The sequence below is a fragment of the Oncorhynchus mykiss genome, chromosome 19 (assembly GCF_013265735.2).
Source record: "Oncorhynchus mykiss isolate Arlee chromosome 19, USDA_OmykA_1.1, whole genome shotgun sequence".
Lineage (NCBI taxonomy): Eukaryota > Metazoa > Chordata > Actinopteri > Salmoniformes > Salmonidae > Oncorhynchus > Oncorhynchus mykiss.
Genome location: NC_048583.1, coordinates 58,700,856 through 58,714,216, shown reverse-complemented (window position 1 = coordinate 58,714,216; position 13,361 = coordinate 58,700,856). Strand labels below are relative to the sequence as shown.

The following is a 13,361-nucleotide window of genomic DNA, read 5'->3' as shown; positions in this document are numbered from 1 at the left end:
CTGATACAGGCCATATTGTGATACTGATGCAGACCATGTTGTGATACTGATACAGACCATGTTGTAATACTGATACAGACCATATTATAATACTGATGCAGACCATGTTGTAATACTGATACAGACCATATTGTAATACTGATACAGACCATATTGTGATACTGATACAGGCCATATTGTGATACTGATACAGGCCATATTGTGATACTGATACAGGCCATATTGTGATACTGATGCAGGTCATATTGTGATACTGATGCAGGCCATGTTATAATACTGATGCAGGCCATGTTGTAACCTAATCTCCTGTTCTTATTCCTAGATGGTAATTTCCTGGCGATCGGCTCTCACGATAACTACATCTATATCTACGTAGTGGGGGAGAGTGGCAGGAAATACAGCAGATTGGGAAAGTGCTCGGTGAGCACCTTTTATATTTAGGACCTACCCCCTCTTCTCCTCGGCCTCAAACCAGGAGGACATGCTAAATTATGCGCACTTATGGCATAGTGCATAATGGTTTATAACAAGCTGAGTCATCCATCCGACTATAGCTGATTCTCATCTCTCTCTCTCTCTCTCTCTCTCTCTCTCTCTCTCTCTCTCTCTCTCTCTCTCTCTCTCTCTCTCTCTCTCTCTCTCTCTCTCTCTCTCTCTCTCTCTCTCTCTCTCTCTCTCTCTCTCTCTCTCTCTCTCTCTCTCTCTCTCTCTCTCTCTCTCTCTCTCTCTCTCTCTCTCTCTCTCTCTCTCTCTCTCTCTCTCTCTCTCTCTCTCTCTCTCTCAGGGTCACTCCAGCTTCATCACCCATCTAGACTGGTCAGTGGACTCTCAGTACCTGGTGTCCAACTCAGGAGACTATGAGATACTCTATTGTAAGTATTGTTTGGTTTATTGAAATGGAAAATTAAACTCTGTGTTCTTATTGGACCCGTTCAGGTAGCACCTCCCCGTTTCAATCAGCTGTATGTCGTTCCAGGGATCCCGTCTGTGTGTAAACAGGTGGTGAGTGTGGAGACCACGCGGGACATCCCCTGGGCCACCTCCACCTGCACCCTGGGCTTCCAAGTCTTTGGTGAGCAATGTTGAAGAAGCATGATAATCTATTTGTTGAAGAAGCATGAGAATCTATTTGTTGAAGAAGCATGAGAATCTATTTGTTGAAGCAGCTGGAGAATTTATTTATTGAAGCAGCTAGAGAATTTATTTGTTGAAGCAGCTGGAGAATCTATTTGTTGAAGCAGCTGGAGAATCTATTTACTGAAGCAGCATGAGAACCTATTTGAAGCAGCTGGAGAATCTATTTGTTGAAGCAGCTGGAGAATCTATTTGTTGAAGCAGCTGGAGAATCTATTTACTGAAGCAGCATGAGAACCTATTTGAAGCAGCTGGAGAATCTATTTGTTGAAGCAGCTAGAGAATCTATTTGTTGAAGCAGCTGGAGATTCTATTTGTTGAAGCAGCTGGAGAATCTATTTGTTGATGCAGCTGGAGATTCTATTTGTTGAAGCAGCTGGAGAATCTATTTGTTGAAGCAGCTGGAGAATCTATTTGTTGAAGCAGCTGGATAATCTATTTACTGAAGAATCTATTTGTTGAAGAATCTATTTGTTGAAGCAGCTGGAGAATCTATTTGTTGAAGAATCTATTTGTTGAAGCAGCTGGAGAATCTATTTGTTGAAGAATCTATTTGTTGAAGCAGCTGGAGAATCTATTTGTTGAAGAATCTATTTGTTGAAGCAGCTGGAGAATCTATTTGTTGAAGAATCTATTTGTTGAAGCAGCTGGAGAATCTATTTGCTGGACACATAGGCTGCGTTTAAACAGGCAACCCAATTCTGATCTTTTCGCCACTAACTGGTCTTTTGACCAGTCAGATCAGCTTTTTTGCCAATAATTGGACTGGATGTGTGACCGTATGGCCATTCACATTGTGTGCAGAGTGCAGAGATAGGAGAATATAACATAATGGGACCAATACTATAACTCTGGTCCACAGGGTTATGGCCTGATGGCTCTGACGGGACTGACATCAACGCAGTCTCCAGATCTAATGAGAAGCAGCTGCTTGTCACAGGAGACGACTTTGGAAAAGTCTGCCTTTTCTCATACCCCTGCTGTCAATTTCGGGTAAGATTTTTTTTTAAATCTATTCAATATATACATTGAGAAGAGCCTGTGAAGATTACATGAGCCCATTGGTTGCATTTTTGTTTGATTGATTAAGGATTTTTTTCTCCTTTCAGGCTCCCAGTCATGTCTATGGCGGACACAGCAGTCATGTGACCAATGTGAACTTCCTGTTTGACGACAGTTGCCTGGTTTCCACCGGGGGCAAGGACATGAGCGTCATGCAGTGGCGAATAGTGTGAGGCAGACATTTTGGGGCAACAGACATGCAGTTTCTTTATGGATCTGGGTAGGGTGGGGAAGGGAAGGGATGCAGCCCCAGAGGCTTTCCTGTATATGGATCCCAATGAGCTTATTGGAGTAGGAGGAAGTTGCCCCTAGACCCACACCTAGTTTTGCATTTCTCCCATTAATAGTTTAGGATAGGATTTGGGCAGGACAAGCTGATCCTAGGTTAGTTCATAGGATTGGATTGTTGGAGGGCGGGGCGGGTCATGGGTGGGTGGATGGGTTGGGGGGCGAAGAGCATCGCAACAAAAGGAAGATACAACAGGCAGTACCTAATGTTTTGTCTTTCTCCTTTGCTTTGTATATTTCACAGCTCAGGAAACCAATAGAAAAGTAGGAGTTCAATGTCTTCCCTATGTCATTATGGTAGCCTCTCTGGCCTACTACAGATACCACTCCGCCTTGGAAAGACAAAAAGAAAGATTTCTACTGATGATGGGCATTTGGTCTATACAGAAAGCACATACATATGGTTCAAACTGATGCTAATAAAGTAAAATAACAAATACTCCTATGATTACACAATATTTCATCACGTGATGTGTATTTTACAATGAATGCAGCAGGTTTACCACAGGCAGTTGGTTAATAGGCCAAGTGTGCAATGGAGAGACGAATTCTGAGACTACATAGAAATATGACGATGTTAAACTCTCTACTGCCATCGTCTGGCTTCCTGAGGTATTGCAACGACTTCATTACTCTGCAAACTGTAATATGGTAAAGTATCCCACCGGCATTTCAAAGAGCCCTTTAAAAACAAATACAAAATCAATTATTATTTACACCTGTTGAAAAGCATCATTTTTGGAGGATATTCTGTGCTTGACAGAGCTGAAGTTGAACTCTGTGTCAAGAGGCTGGTGGGAGGAGCTATAGGAGGACAGACACATTGTAATGGCTGGAATAGAGTTCATAGAATGGAGTCTAATGAGGATTCCATGTTTGTGGTTTCGATGTGTTTTTGATACCATTCCATTAATTATATTCCAGTCTTTACATTGGGCCTGGCCTCCTATAGCTCCTCCCACCAGACTCCTCTGTTTCAAACCTATTTGGACTTCACTGTTATATATTGTCTGCTGCCGAGGTCACTTCCTTCCTGAGTCTCCCTTCTCTTCCTGTCTCAGACTAGATCTGTAAATAAAAGGTTTGTACTAAATCAGACCATTGCACTGTAATTGTTTCCTCTGCAATACCCTTGTCACACTATACTGCCGAACCAAACCGTACCGGGCTGGCTTGATATTATCTTTTCCCAGGGTCCTTTTCAGCATGGCTCCGACAACTATGGTGGAAGTGTAACCAGGCTAGCTCAGTACAGCTCGGTTCGGCTTGGTAATGCTACCATGCGTTCTGCCACCTGCAAGGAATCACTACTCCAAAGCTTATTAAAAAGGTCCACTCTGTGATATTTACAGCTGTTTTTTAATCACTCCAAGGCTTAAAGGAGAGATATCTCTCTTAAACCTGTGACTTAGCTACCATACTGACCTTGACTCCTGCTTCTTGTTAACTTGGAATATTCATGAACAAAACACGTCATGCATATTGATATCTTTCTCACACCCGGGCAAAAGTAATCACAGCAAGAGTGATCTGTACCACACTGGTAATGTCTGGACTGAACTGTTCCTTCATCTGGGGTTTGTTTTTTTAGTAATACAAAGTCATTTTGAAACGTTTCCAGGGCATGCATGACATTGGTTATACCTGGGCTGCATTCAACAGGGCTCAATATTGTGGAACGTTCAGAGAGAAATATACTATGTAGAGAACAATCAGACCTTTCTGACTGGTAGGTTAAAGAATCGCATCAGCACTATTCATTACATTTCTATCAGCAACATTCTGAAACGTTTGCCTCCTGAAAGTAGCCCTGTTTTTTCAGCACCAAACATAATGATTGGATAAATGCAGATGTTTGACATGTGACCATAACAATGTAACCATGATGGAATAATTTTCTAATAAAAAATTATTAAAACAATAAGTTGTTGTCCTTGTTTGGGTCTTTGTTTGAGTATATGAAAACTGACGCAGAACACAACCATTCAGAGGGAATGTAAAATGTTTTAGTTTTTCCACAGTACAGTATCCATTTGTTTGACAGTAAAGACTGAAATTCCTTCAAATCTTTGAGACTGACTTTTTTTGCCATCTTTTTTTGATTGACGTTTTGAAATTCCAGTTTATTTTGGGTGTGTTGAAAGTATGTAATGATTGGGAAAGAAAAGGTGTGATATAAATGCAATTTAGGCTTGGTAGACTATTATAAGTGACTTTCTTATATAATTCCATTGTTCTGATAGAGCGCGAGATGATGCAGTTATAGGCGGTCGTCTCAAGCGGGCAGCATTGGACCGGTTGCACGCTGTGGTCAACTATTTTATAAAATCTCCACCTTGCCAAAACACCACGAATACGGTGGAAATATGGCAACTCCGAGGCTGCTGTCAGCCACAATCCCCCGTCTTCTTGAGACAACCACGAACATCATTTGAACATGGAATTAAGGATGCAAGACAATAAACGGAGTGCAAAGCTTTTGAGAGAGAAAGGGAGAACGTTCGGTTCCTCGCATTGTATTTCAGAATCAGACTGACTGCATTGCCGACAGCCATACATAATTGGTGAACATTGGCGTATGATCTTTGAGTTATATTGAATTAGAACATTCTGCTTTACAAACGGTCTGAGAGGGAAAAACCGGTATATGTCAATTTCTTCATGTCATCGTCTAATTGAACAGGAGAAAAAATGAGGTAAGCAATTGAGCATGTGTTGGGTTTGCAAAGCCGCGTCATTTGTCAGACCGTTGCCTTTATAATAATGTGGATGTGAATAAATTCACGATCTAGACGAAATATCTAGACGAAATATTGCAAATGAAAAGGCCTAATCACAGCATGGTATGTTACTTTAATAGAGCAATATCCATGTAAAATGCGTGTCCTCGTGTATGCATTATTGAATTTACACAATAGACAAATCAGTTATTTGTGAAAGATCACAGCCACAATAAACCCGTAAAAATTTCAATGGGTAGGGTATTCTATAGAATAATATAGAACTATAGAATCCATGTGTTTTTCCTTCTACTCTATTCTATTAATTATCATTCTGTACACACCTATCCATATCCTTTATTGGATGGCCTGCATTTAATAGCAATGTTGTCATGGAAACGAGACCCCCCCACCCCCCCCTCCCCCCACACACACACAAACACACACATATTCCTGTACAGGCCATATACTTAGCCAGTTATTGACTGATCTAGCTGCATCATTATGGGAGATCAGTCAACAACAACAACACGCCTACAGAATAGCAAAGACAAAAGACTGGGAGCTCTGACACACAAATGACAGTTCTCAGCTCACAGTTCTTTCATGGGCGGAGGAGGAATATTGTAAGGTTATGGCCTTTGTGTGTTGAAAATGACCAGGCCTAAGTGTCAAATAAATCCTGTGCCCTGCGGGTGAATTGTATTTTGGGACGGTTCTGCTGTTATTTAGCGTCCTATAGGCCTACACTAAGGCCTGAACAACCTACCTGAATACAAAGAACTACGGTAGGGAGTCTCTGCAGATTCTATTTGTGCATTCACTGCCTCCGAGGAGCTGTCAAATCCAAAACAATAATTTGGTAGCTTAGTGGTTAAGAGACTTTAGGCAATAATTGGATGGTTGCTGGTTTGAATCCCCAAGCTGACTAGGCGAAAAAATCTTTTGATTTGTACTTGAGCAAGGTATCGAACCCTAATTGCTCTGGATAAGAGTGTCTGCAAAAATGTCAAGGAGTTTTGGGATTTTCTCTGACAGCTAGAATATAGGTGTAGGTCCTTGGTCTATACTCTTTGTTATTAGCTCATCAGCAGAGCGCAGTTTTGGGTGGGAACCATTTGTGGTTGCACATGTGATTGTCTACATGGGGACAGTGTTCCTATATGTCTGTGTATGAGCTGTATAGAGAGTGATGGCTTCATGTTCCCACACCATAACGTGGTATAGGGCTGTAATAGAGAGTAATGGCTTCATGTTCCCACACCATAATGTGGTATAGGGCTGTAATAGAGAGTGATGGCTTCATGTTCCCACACCATAATGTGGTATAGGGCTGTAATAGAGAGTAATGGCTTCATGTTCCCACACCATAATGTGGTACAGGGCTGTAATAGAGAGTAATGGCTTCATGTTCCCACACCATAATGTGGTATTAGGCTGTAATAGAGAGTAATGGCTTCATGTTCCCACACCATAACGTGGTATAGGGCTGTAATAGAGAGTAATGGCTTCATGTTCCCACACCATAATGTGGTATAGGGCTGTAATAGAGAGTAATGGCTTCATGTTCCCACACCATAACGTGGTATAGGGCTGTAATAGAGAGTAATGGCTTCATGTTCCCATGAAGGCCTAAGGCTAATTTTTCCATTTACCCCAAATTATGAAAGATAGAGAGATACAGATGGAGGATCTTAATTTGACCTATATTGTCACAGCAAAATAATCCTGCAGCAATAGGATTTCAATGTTTAGTCCAAAACGTTGATCGGTGATTAGGCTGTTAGCTGGCCAAAAGTAGGCTACATAAAAGTGCAATACTCTTAATATAAAGAGTGTGTATTTTCATTAATGTGTGTTAGTGTGGGTTTTCATTAACGTGTGTTAATGTGGGTTTTCAGTAACGTGTGTTAGTATGGGTTTTCAGTAACGTGTTAGTGTGGGTTTTCAGTAACGTGTGTTAATGTGGGTTTTCAGTAACGTGTGTTAGTGTGGGTTTTCAGTAACGTGTGTTAATGTGGGTTTTCAGTAACGTGTTAGTGTGGGTTTTCAGTAACGTGTTAGTGTGGGTTTTCAGTAACGTGTGTTAATGTGGGTTTTCAGTAACGTGTGTTAGTGTGGGTTTTCAGTAACGTGTATTAATGTGGGTTTTCAGTAACGTCTGTTAGTGTGGGTTTTCAGTAACGTGTGTTAATGTGGGTTTTCAGTAACGTGTTAGTGTGGGTTTTCAGTAACGTGTGTTAATGTGGGTTTTCAGTAACGTGTGTTAGTGTGGGTTTTCAGTAACGTGTGTTAGTGTGGGTTTTCAGTAACGTGTGTTAATGTGGGTTTTCAGTAACGTGTGTTAGTGTGGGTTTTCAGTAACGTGTTAGTGTGGGTTTTCAGTAACGTGTGTTAATGTGGGTTTTCAGTAACGTGTGTTAGTGTGGGTTTTCAGTAACGTGTTAGTGTGGGTTTTCAATAACGTGTGTTAGTGTGGGTTTTCAGTAACGTGTGTTAATGTGGGTTTTCAGTAACGTGTTAGTGTGGGTTTTCAGTAACGTGTTAGTGTGGGTTTTCAGTAACGTGTGTTAATGTGGGTTTTCAGTAACGTGTGTTAGTGTGGGTTTTCAGTAACGTGTATTAATGTGGGTTTTCAGTAACGTCTGTTAGTGTGGGTTTTCAGTAACGTGTGTTAATGTGGGTTTTCAGTAACGTGTTAGTGTGGGTTTTCAGTAACGTGTGTTAATGTGGGTTTTCAGTAATGTGTGTTAGTGTGGGTTTTCAGTAACGTGTGTTAGTGTGGGTTTTCAGTAACGTGTGTTAATGTGGGTTTTCAGTAACGTGTGTTAGTGTGGGTTTTCAGTAACGTGTTAGTGTGGGTTTTCAGTAACGTGTGTTAATGTGGGTTTTCAGTAACGTGTGTTAATGTGGGTTTTCAGTAACGTGTGTTAGTGTGGGTTTTCAGTAACGTGTTAGTGTGGGTTTTCAGTAACGTGTGTTAGTGTGGGTTTTCAGTAACGTGTGTTAATGTGGGTTTTCAGTAACGTGTGTTAATGTGGGTTTTCAGTAACGTGTGTTAGTGTGGGTTTTCAGTAACGTGTTAGTGTGGGTTTTCAGTAACGTGTGTTAATGTGGGTTTTCAGTAACGTGTTAGTGTGGGTTTTCAGTAACGTGTGTTAATGTGGGTTTTCAGTAACGTGTGTTAATGTGGGTTTTCAGTAACGTGTGTTAGTGTGGGTTTTCAGTAACGTGTGTTAGTATGGGTTTTCAGTAACGTGTTAGTGTGGGTTTTCAGTAACGTGTGTTAATGTGGGTTTTCAGTAACGTGTGTTAGTGTGGGTTTTCAGTAACGTGTGTTATGTGGGTTTTCAGTAACGTGTTAGTGTGGGTTTTCAGTAACGTGTTAGTGTGGGTTTTCAGTAACGTGTGTTAATGTGGGTTTTCAGTAACGTGTGTTAATGTGGGTTTTCAGTAACGTGTGTTAGTGTGGGTTTTCAGTAACGTGTTAGTGTGGGTTTTCAGTAACGTGTTAGTGTGGGTTTTCAGTAACGTGTGTTAATGTGGGTTTTCAGTAACGTGTGTTAGTGTGGGTTTTCAGTAACGTGTGTTATGTGGGTTTTCAGTAACGTGTTAGTGTGGGTTTTCAGTAACGTGTTAGTGTGGGTTTTCAGTAACGTGTGTTAATGTGGGTTTTCAGTAACGTGTGTTAGTGTGGGTTTTCAGTAACGTGTTAGTGTGGGTTTTCAGTAACGTGTTAGTGTGGGTTTTCAGTAACGTGTGTTAATGTGGGTTTTCAGTAACGTGTGTTAGTGTGGGTTTTCAGTAACGTGTGTTAATGTGGGTTTTCAGTAACGTGTTAGTGTGGGTTTTCAGTAACGTGTTAGTGTGGGTTTTCAGTAACGTGTGTTAATGTGGGTTTTCAGTAACGTGTGTTAGTGTGGGTTTTCAGTAACGTGTGTTAATGTGGGTTTCAGTAACGTGTTAGTGTGTGTTTTCAGTAACGTGTTAGTGTGGGTTTTCAGTAACGTGTGTTAATGTGGGTTTTCAGTAACGTGTGTTAGTGTGGGTTTTCAGTAACGTGTGTTATGTGGGTTTTCAGTAACGTGTTAGTGTGGGTTTTCAGTAACGTGTTAGTGTGGGTTTTCAGTAACGTGTGTTAATGTGGGTTTTCAGTAACGTGTGTTAGTGTGGGTTTTCAGTAACGTGTTAGTGTGGGTTTTCAGTAACGTGTGTTAATGTGGGTTTTCAGTAACGTGTGTTAATGTGGGTTTTCAGTAACGTGTGTTAGTGTGGGTTTTCAGTAACGTGTGTTATGTGGGTTTTCAGTAACGTGTTAGTGTGGGTTTTCAGTAACGTGTTAGTGTGGGTTTTCAGTAACGTGTGTTAATGTGGGTTTTCAGTAACGTGTGTGAGTGTGGGTTTTCAGTAACGTGTATTAATGTGGGTTTTCAGTAACGTCTGTTAGTATGGGTTTTCAGTAACGTGTGTTAGTGTGGGTTTTCAGTAACGTGTGTTAATGTGGGTTTTCAGTAACGTGTTAGTGTGGGTTTTCAGTAACGTGTGTTAATGTGGGTTTTCAGTAACGTGTTAGTGTGGGTTTTCAGTAACGTGTGTTAATGTGGGTTTTCAGTAACGTGTGTTAATGTGGGTTTTCAGTAACGTGTGTTAGTATGGGTTTTCAGTAACGTGTTAGTGTGGGTTTTCAGTAACGTGTGTTAATGTGGGTTTTCAGTAACGTGTGTTAGTGTGGGTTTTCAGTAACGTGTGTTAATGTGGGTTTTCAGTAACGTGTTAGTGTGGGTTTTCAGTAACGTGTTAGTGTGGGTTTTCAGTAACGTGTGTTAATGTGGGTTTTCAGTAACGTGTGTTAGTGTGGGTTTTCAGTAACGTGTGTTAATGTGGGTTTCAGTAACGTGTTAGTGTGTGTTTTCAGTAACGTGTTAGTGTGGGTTTTTAGTCATGTGTGTCAGTGTGGGTTTTCAGTAATGTGTGTTTTCAGTAACGTGTGTTAGTGTGGGTTTTCAGTCATGTGTGTCAGTGTGGGTTTTCAGTAATGTGTGTTTTCAGTAACTTGTGTTAGTGTGGGTTTTCAGTAATGTGTGTTTTCAGTAACGTGTGTTAGTGTGGGTTTTCAGTAACGTGTGTTAGTGTGGGTTTTCAGTAACGTGTGTTAGTGTGGGTTTTCAGTAATGTGTGTTAGTGTGGGTTTTCAATAACGTGTCTTAGTGTGGGTTTTCAGTAATGTGTGTTTTCAGCAACATGTGTTAGTGTGTATTTTTAGTAACGTGTGTTTTCAGAAACATGTGTTAGTGTGTGTTTTCAGTAACATGTGTTTTCAGTAACGTGTGTCAGTGTGAGTTTTCAGTAACGTGTTAGTGCATGTTTTCAGTAACGTGTTAGTGCATGTTTTCAGTAACGTGTGTTTTCAGTAACGTGTGTTAGTGTGTTTTTTCAGTAACGTGTTAGTGTGGGTTTTCAGTGAATTTATTTAAATCACAAAGCTCATCTACATGTCATGTGGTGCAGGAAAATTCTCAGCAACAAAAAACGGATAAAATTAAGATCCTACATCTGTAGCTATATCTTGTATACACACTACACAGAACAGTTTTACACTGTGCCAAGGATATATCCCCATCTCATCAAAATGTGATTAAATCTCGTAGGTATTTTAGTCAAAAGACGACTAAGAGCTCTATTCAGTCTGTAAAGCTGAAGCGTTACAGATTCTGTGACATAAATGTAAAGGAGGGAGTGGAGGCAGCCTCATTATGGGATCTATTCAAGTCTGTGAAGCGATAGAAAATTAAAGGTAATTTCCAATTGAGCCGACATATGCAGCATTTACCGTGAATGCAGTCTCTGCTAACGATGTAACATTACCTTTAAATTTCAGTCATCATGTGAAGCTGCACTTCCGGGATGCATATTGAACCAAGCCCTTATCTAAAATATGTGAATGTGCGAGTGACCGTGTCGCCAAGAAACATTTTTACAAGTTCCCATCATGCTGTTCACCTGGTCCCAGATCTGCCCTTTACACTGTGCCAAGGATACGTCCCCATGTCATCAAAATCTGCTTGAGTGTAACGTCACTGAAACAAGGTTTTTACAGTTTGTACGTGCTTGACAAGTTGATGTGTTTCATATCACACCATAGTATACACTGACCAGGTGAATCCAGGCTATGATCCCTTATTGAAGTCACTTGTTAAATCCACTTCAATCAGTGTAGATGAAGGGGAGGAGACAGGTTAAAGAAGGATTGTTAAGCCTTGAGACAATGGAGACATGGATTGTGTGCATTCAGAGGATGAATGGGCAAGACAAGAGATTTAAGTGCCTTTGAACGGGGTATAGTAGTAGGTGTCAGGCGCACCGGTTTTAGTCTGTCAAGAAATGCAAAGCATTTCACACTCAACAGTTTCCCGTGTGTATCAAGAATGGTCCACCACCCAATGGACGTCCAGCCAACTTGAGGGGGCGGAACAACAGATTTTTACTTTGTCAGCTCGGGGATTCAATCAAGCAACCTTTTGGTTACAGGCCCAACGCTTTAACCACTAGCCTACCTGCTGGGATGAACGTTTGTGTGTCCTATATCTTGCTCTTAGAAGCACTCTGTGTGTCCTGTAGCCTGTGTCTGGCTGTTCTCTCAGTCAGGAAGCACTCTGTGTGTCCTGTAGCCTGTGTCTGGCTGTTCTCTCAGTCAGGAAGCACTCTGTGTGTCCTGTAGCCTGTGTCTGGCTGTTCTCTCAGTCAGGAAGCGAAAAGGGAGTGTTAAAGGGAATCCTTAAATCATCAGATGGACGTAAGGTGACTGGGAACCGGGGAACGGATTCAATTCAATGATTTATTCAGCCTCAGTGCTTCGATTGCAGCCACTGCAATCCCACAACTTCCCTATGCAGGGCTATTTATAGCTTTAGCGTAAGTGTTTTTTATCATTGCTATGATTAATCTGTATTCTCCCTGCCAGCCGTACTCAGTCATTGCACAGGGAGAAGTCTCCTGGGAAACGTAAGCACGATTGCCGCAGTGACTCATCCACCGAAAGAAAAGGTAGAATACGCTATGAAAATCCTGAGTTCCGCGTTTTTTTCTACAGGCTTCTCAGATCGTTGATGGTTTGTGTGATACAGCTCAACGAGCTCTAGCGCTATCATATTCATCACATTCTACTAAGATGTCCTCTGCAGTTTATTGATGAAGAGACTGCTTCTTGAATGCTCACTACGAAACCAGACCAACCAACTATGTAGTTTCAAATGACTAAATCTCAGCTCTAGAAAATAAAAGGAATCCTTATTTGGCATGTTCTTTGCAGTCTGTGTGTATGTGTGTGTATATACACTGAGTATAGAAAACATTAGGAACACCTTTCATTATATTGAGTTGCACCTCCCCCATTTCCCCCCCAGAACAGTCTCCATCCGTTGGGGCATGGACTCTACAAGGTGTTGAAAGCTTGGTACAGGGATACTGGCCCGTGTTGACTCCAATGCTTACCACAGCTGTGTCAAGTTGGCTGGATGTCCTTTGGGTGGTGGACCATTCTTGACACACACGGGAAACTGTTGAGCGTGAAAAACCCAACAACGTTGCAGTTCTTGACACAAACCGGTGCGCCTGGCACCTACCACCATACCCCTTTCAGAGTAACTTAAATATTTTGTCTTGCTCATTCACCCTCTGAATGGCACACACACAATCCAATTCAATCAAATGTATTTATAAAGCCCCTTTTACATCAGCCAATGTCACAAAGTGCTGTACAGAAAGAGAGAAAGGAAGAGAATTAGAGAGAGCATGCTTAAAATTCACACAAGATACCGGATAAGACAGGAGAAATACTCCAGATATAACAGACTGACCCTAGTCCCCGACATATAAACTATTGCAGCATAAATACTGAAAGCTGAGACAGGAGGGGTCGGGAGACACGATACCCCCAGACAGGGCCAACCAGGCAGGATATAACCCCACCCACTTTGCCAAAGCACAGCCCCCACACCACTAGAGGGATATCTTCAACCACCAAATTACTAACCTGAGACAAGGCCGAGTATAGCCCATGAAGATCTCCCTCACGGCACAAACCCGAAGGAGGCGCCAACCCGGACAGGATTCAAAGCACTTCATGGCTACAGGCGTGAGTGCTACGGGTCGGGGGTC

General features: G+C 41.6%; 2 protein-coding genes across 7 annotated transcripts in view; both read left to right on the top strand.

Moving 5' to 3' along the window:
* Positions 1-4,408, top strand: part of LOC110498199 (echinoderm microtubule-associated protein-like 1) — a 104,115-nt gene extending 99,707 nt beyond the window's left edge. For all 6 annotated transcript variants that reach the window (XM_036955199.1, XM_036955197.1, XM_036955196.1 and 3 more), the window contains 5 exons: positions 323-420; positions 785-872; positions 977-1,072; positions 1,997-2,127; positions 2,244-4,408. In XM_036955199.1, the coding sequence (XP_036811094.1) occupies positions 323-420; positions 785-872; positions 977-1,072; positions 1,997-2,127; positions 2,244-2,369 (539 nt within the window). In that variant the 3' untranslated portion in view covers positions 2,370-4,408. The remainder of the gene's footprint in view (positions 1-322; positions 421-784; positions 873-976; positions 1,073-1,996; positions 2,128-2,243) is intronic.
* Positions 4,409-4,769: 361 nt separating this feature from the next.
* Positions 4,770-13,361, top strand: part of LOC110498197 (ena/VASP-like protein) — a 60,892-nt gene continuing 52,300 nt past the window's right edge. The window contains exon 1 of the mRNA XM_036955194.1: positions 4,770-5,180. Within this exon, the coding sequence (XP_036811089.1) occupies positions 5,176-5,180 (5 nt within the window). The 5' untranslated portion in view covers positions 4,770-5,175. The remainder of the gene's footprint in view (positions 5,181-13,361) is intronic.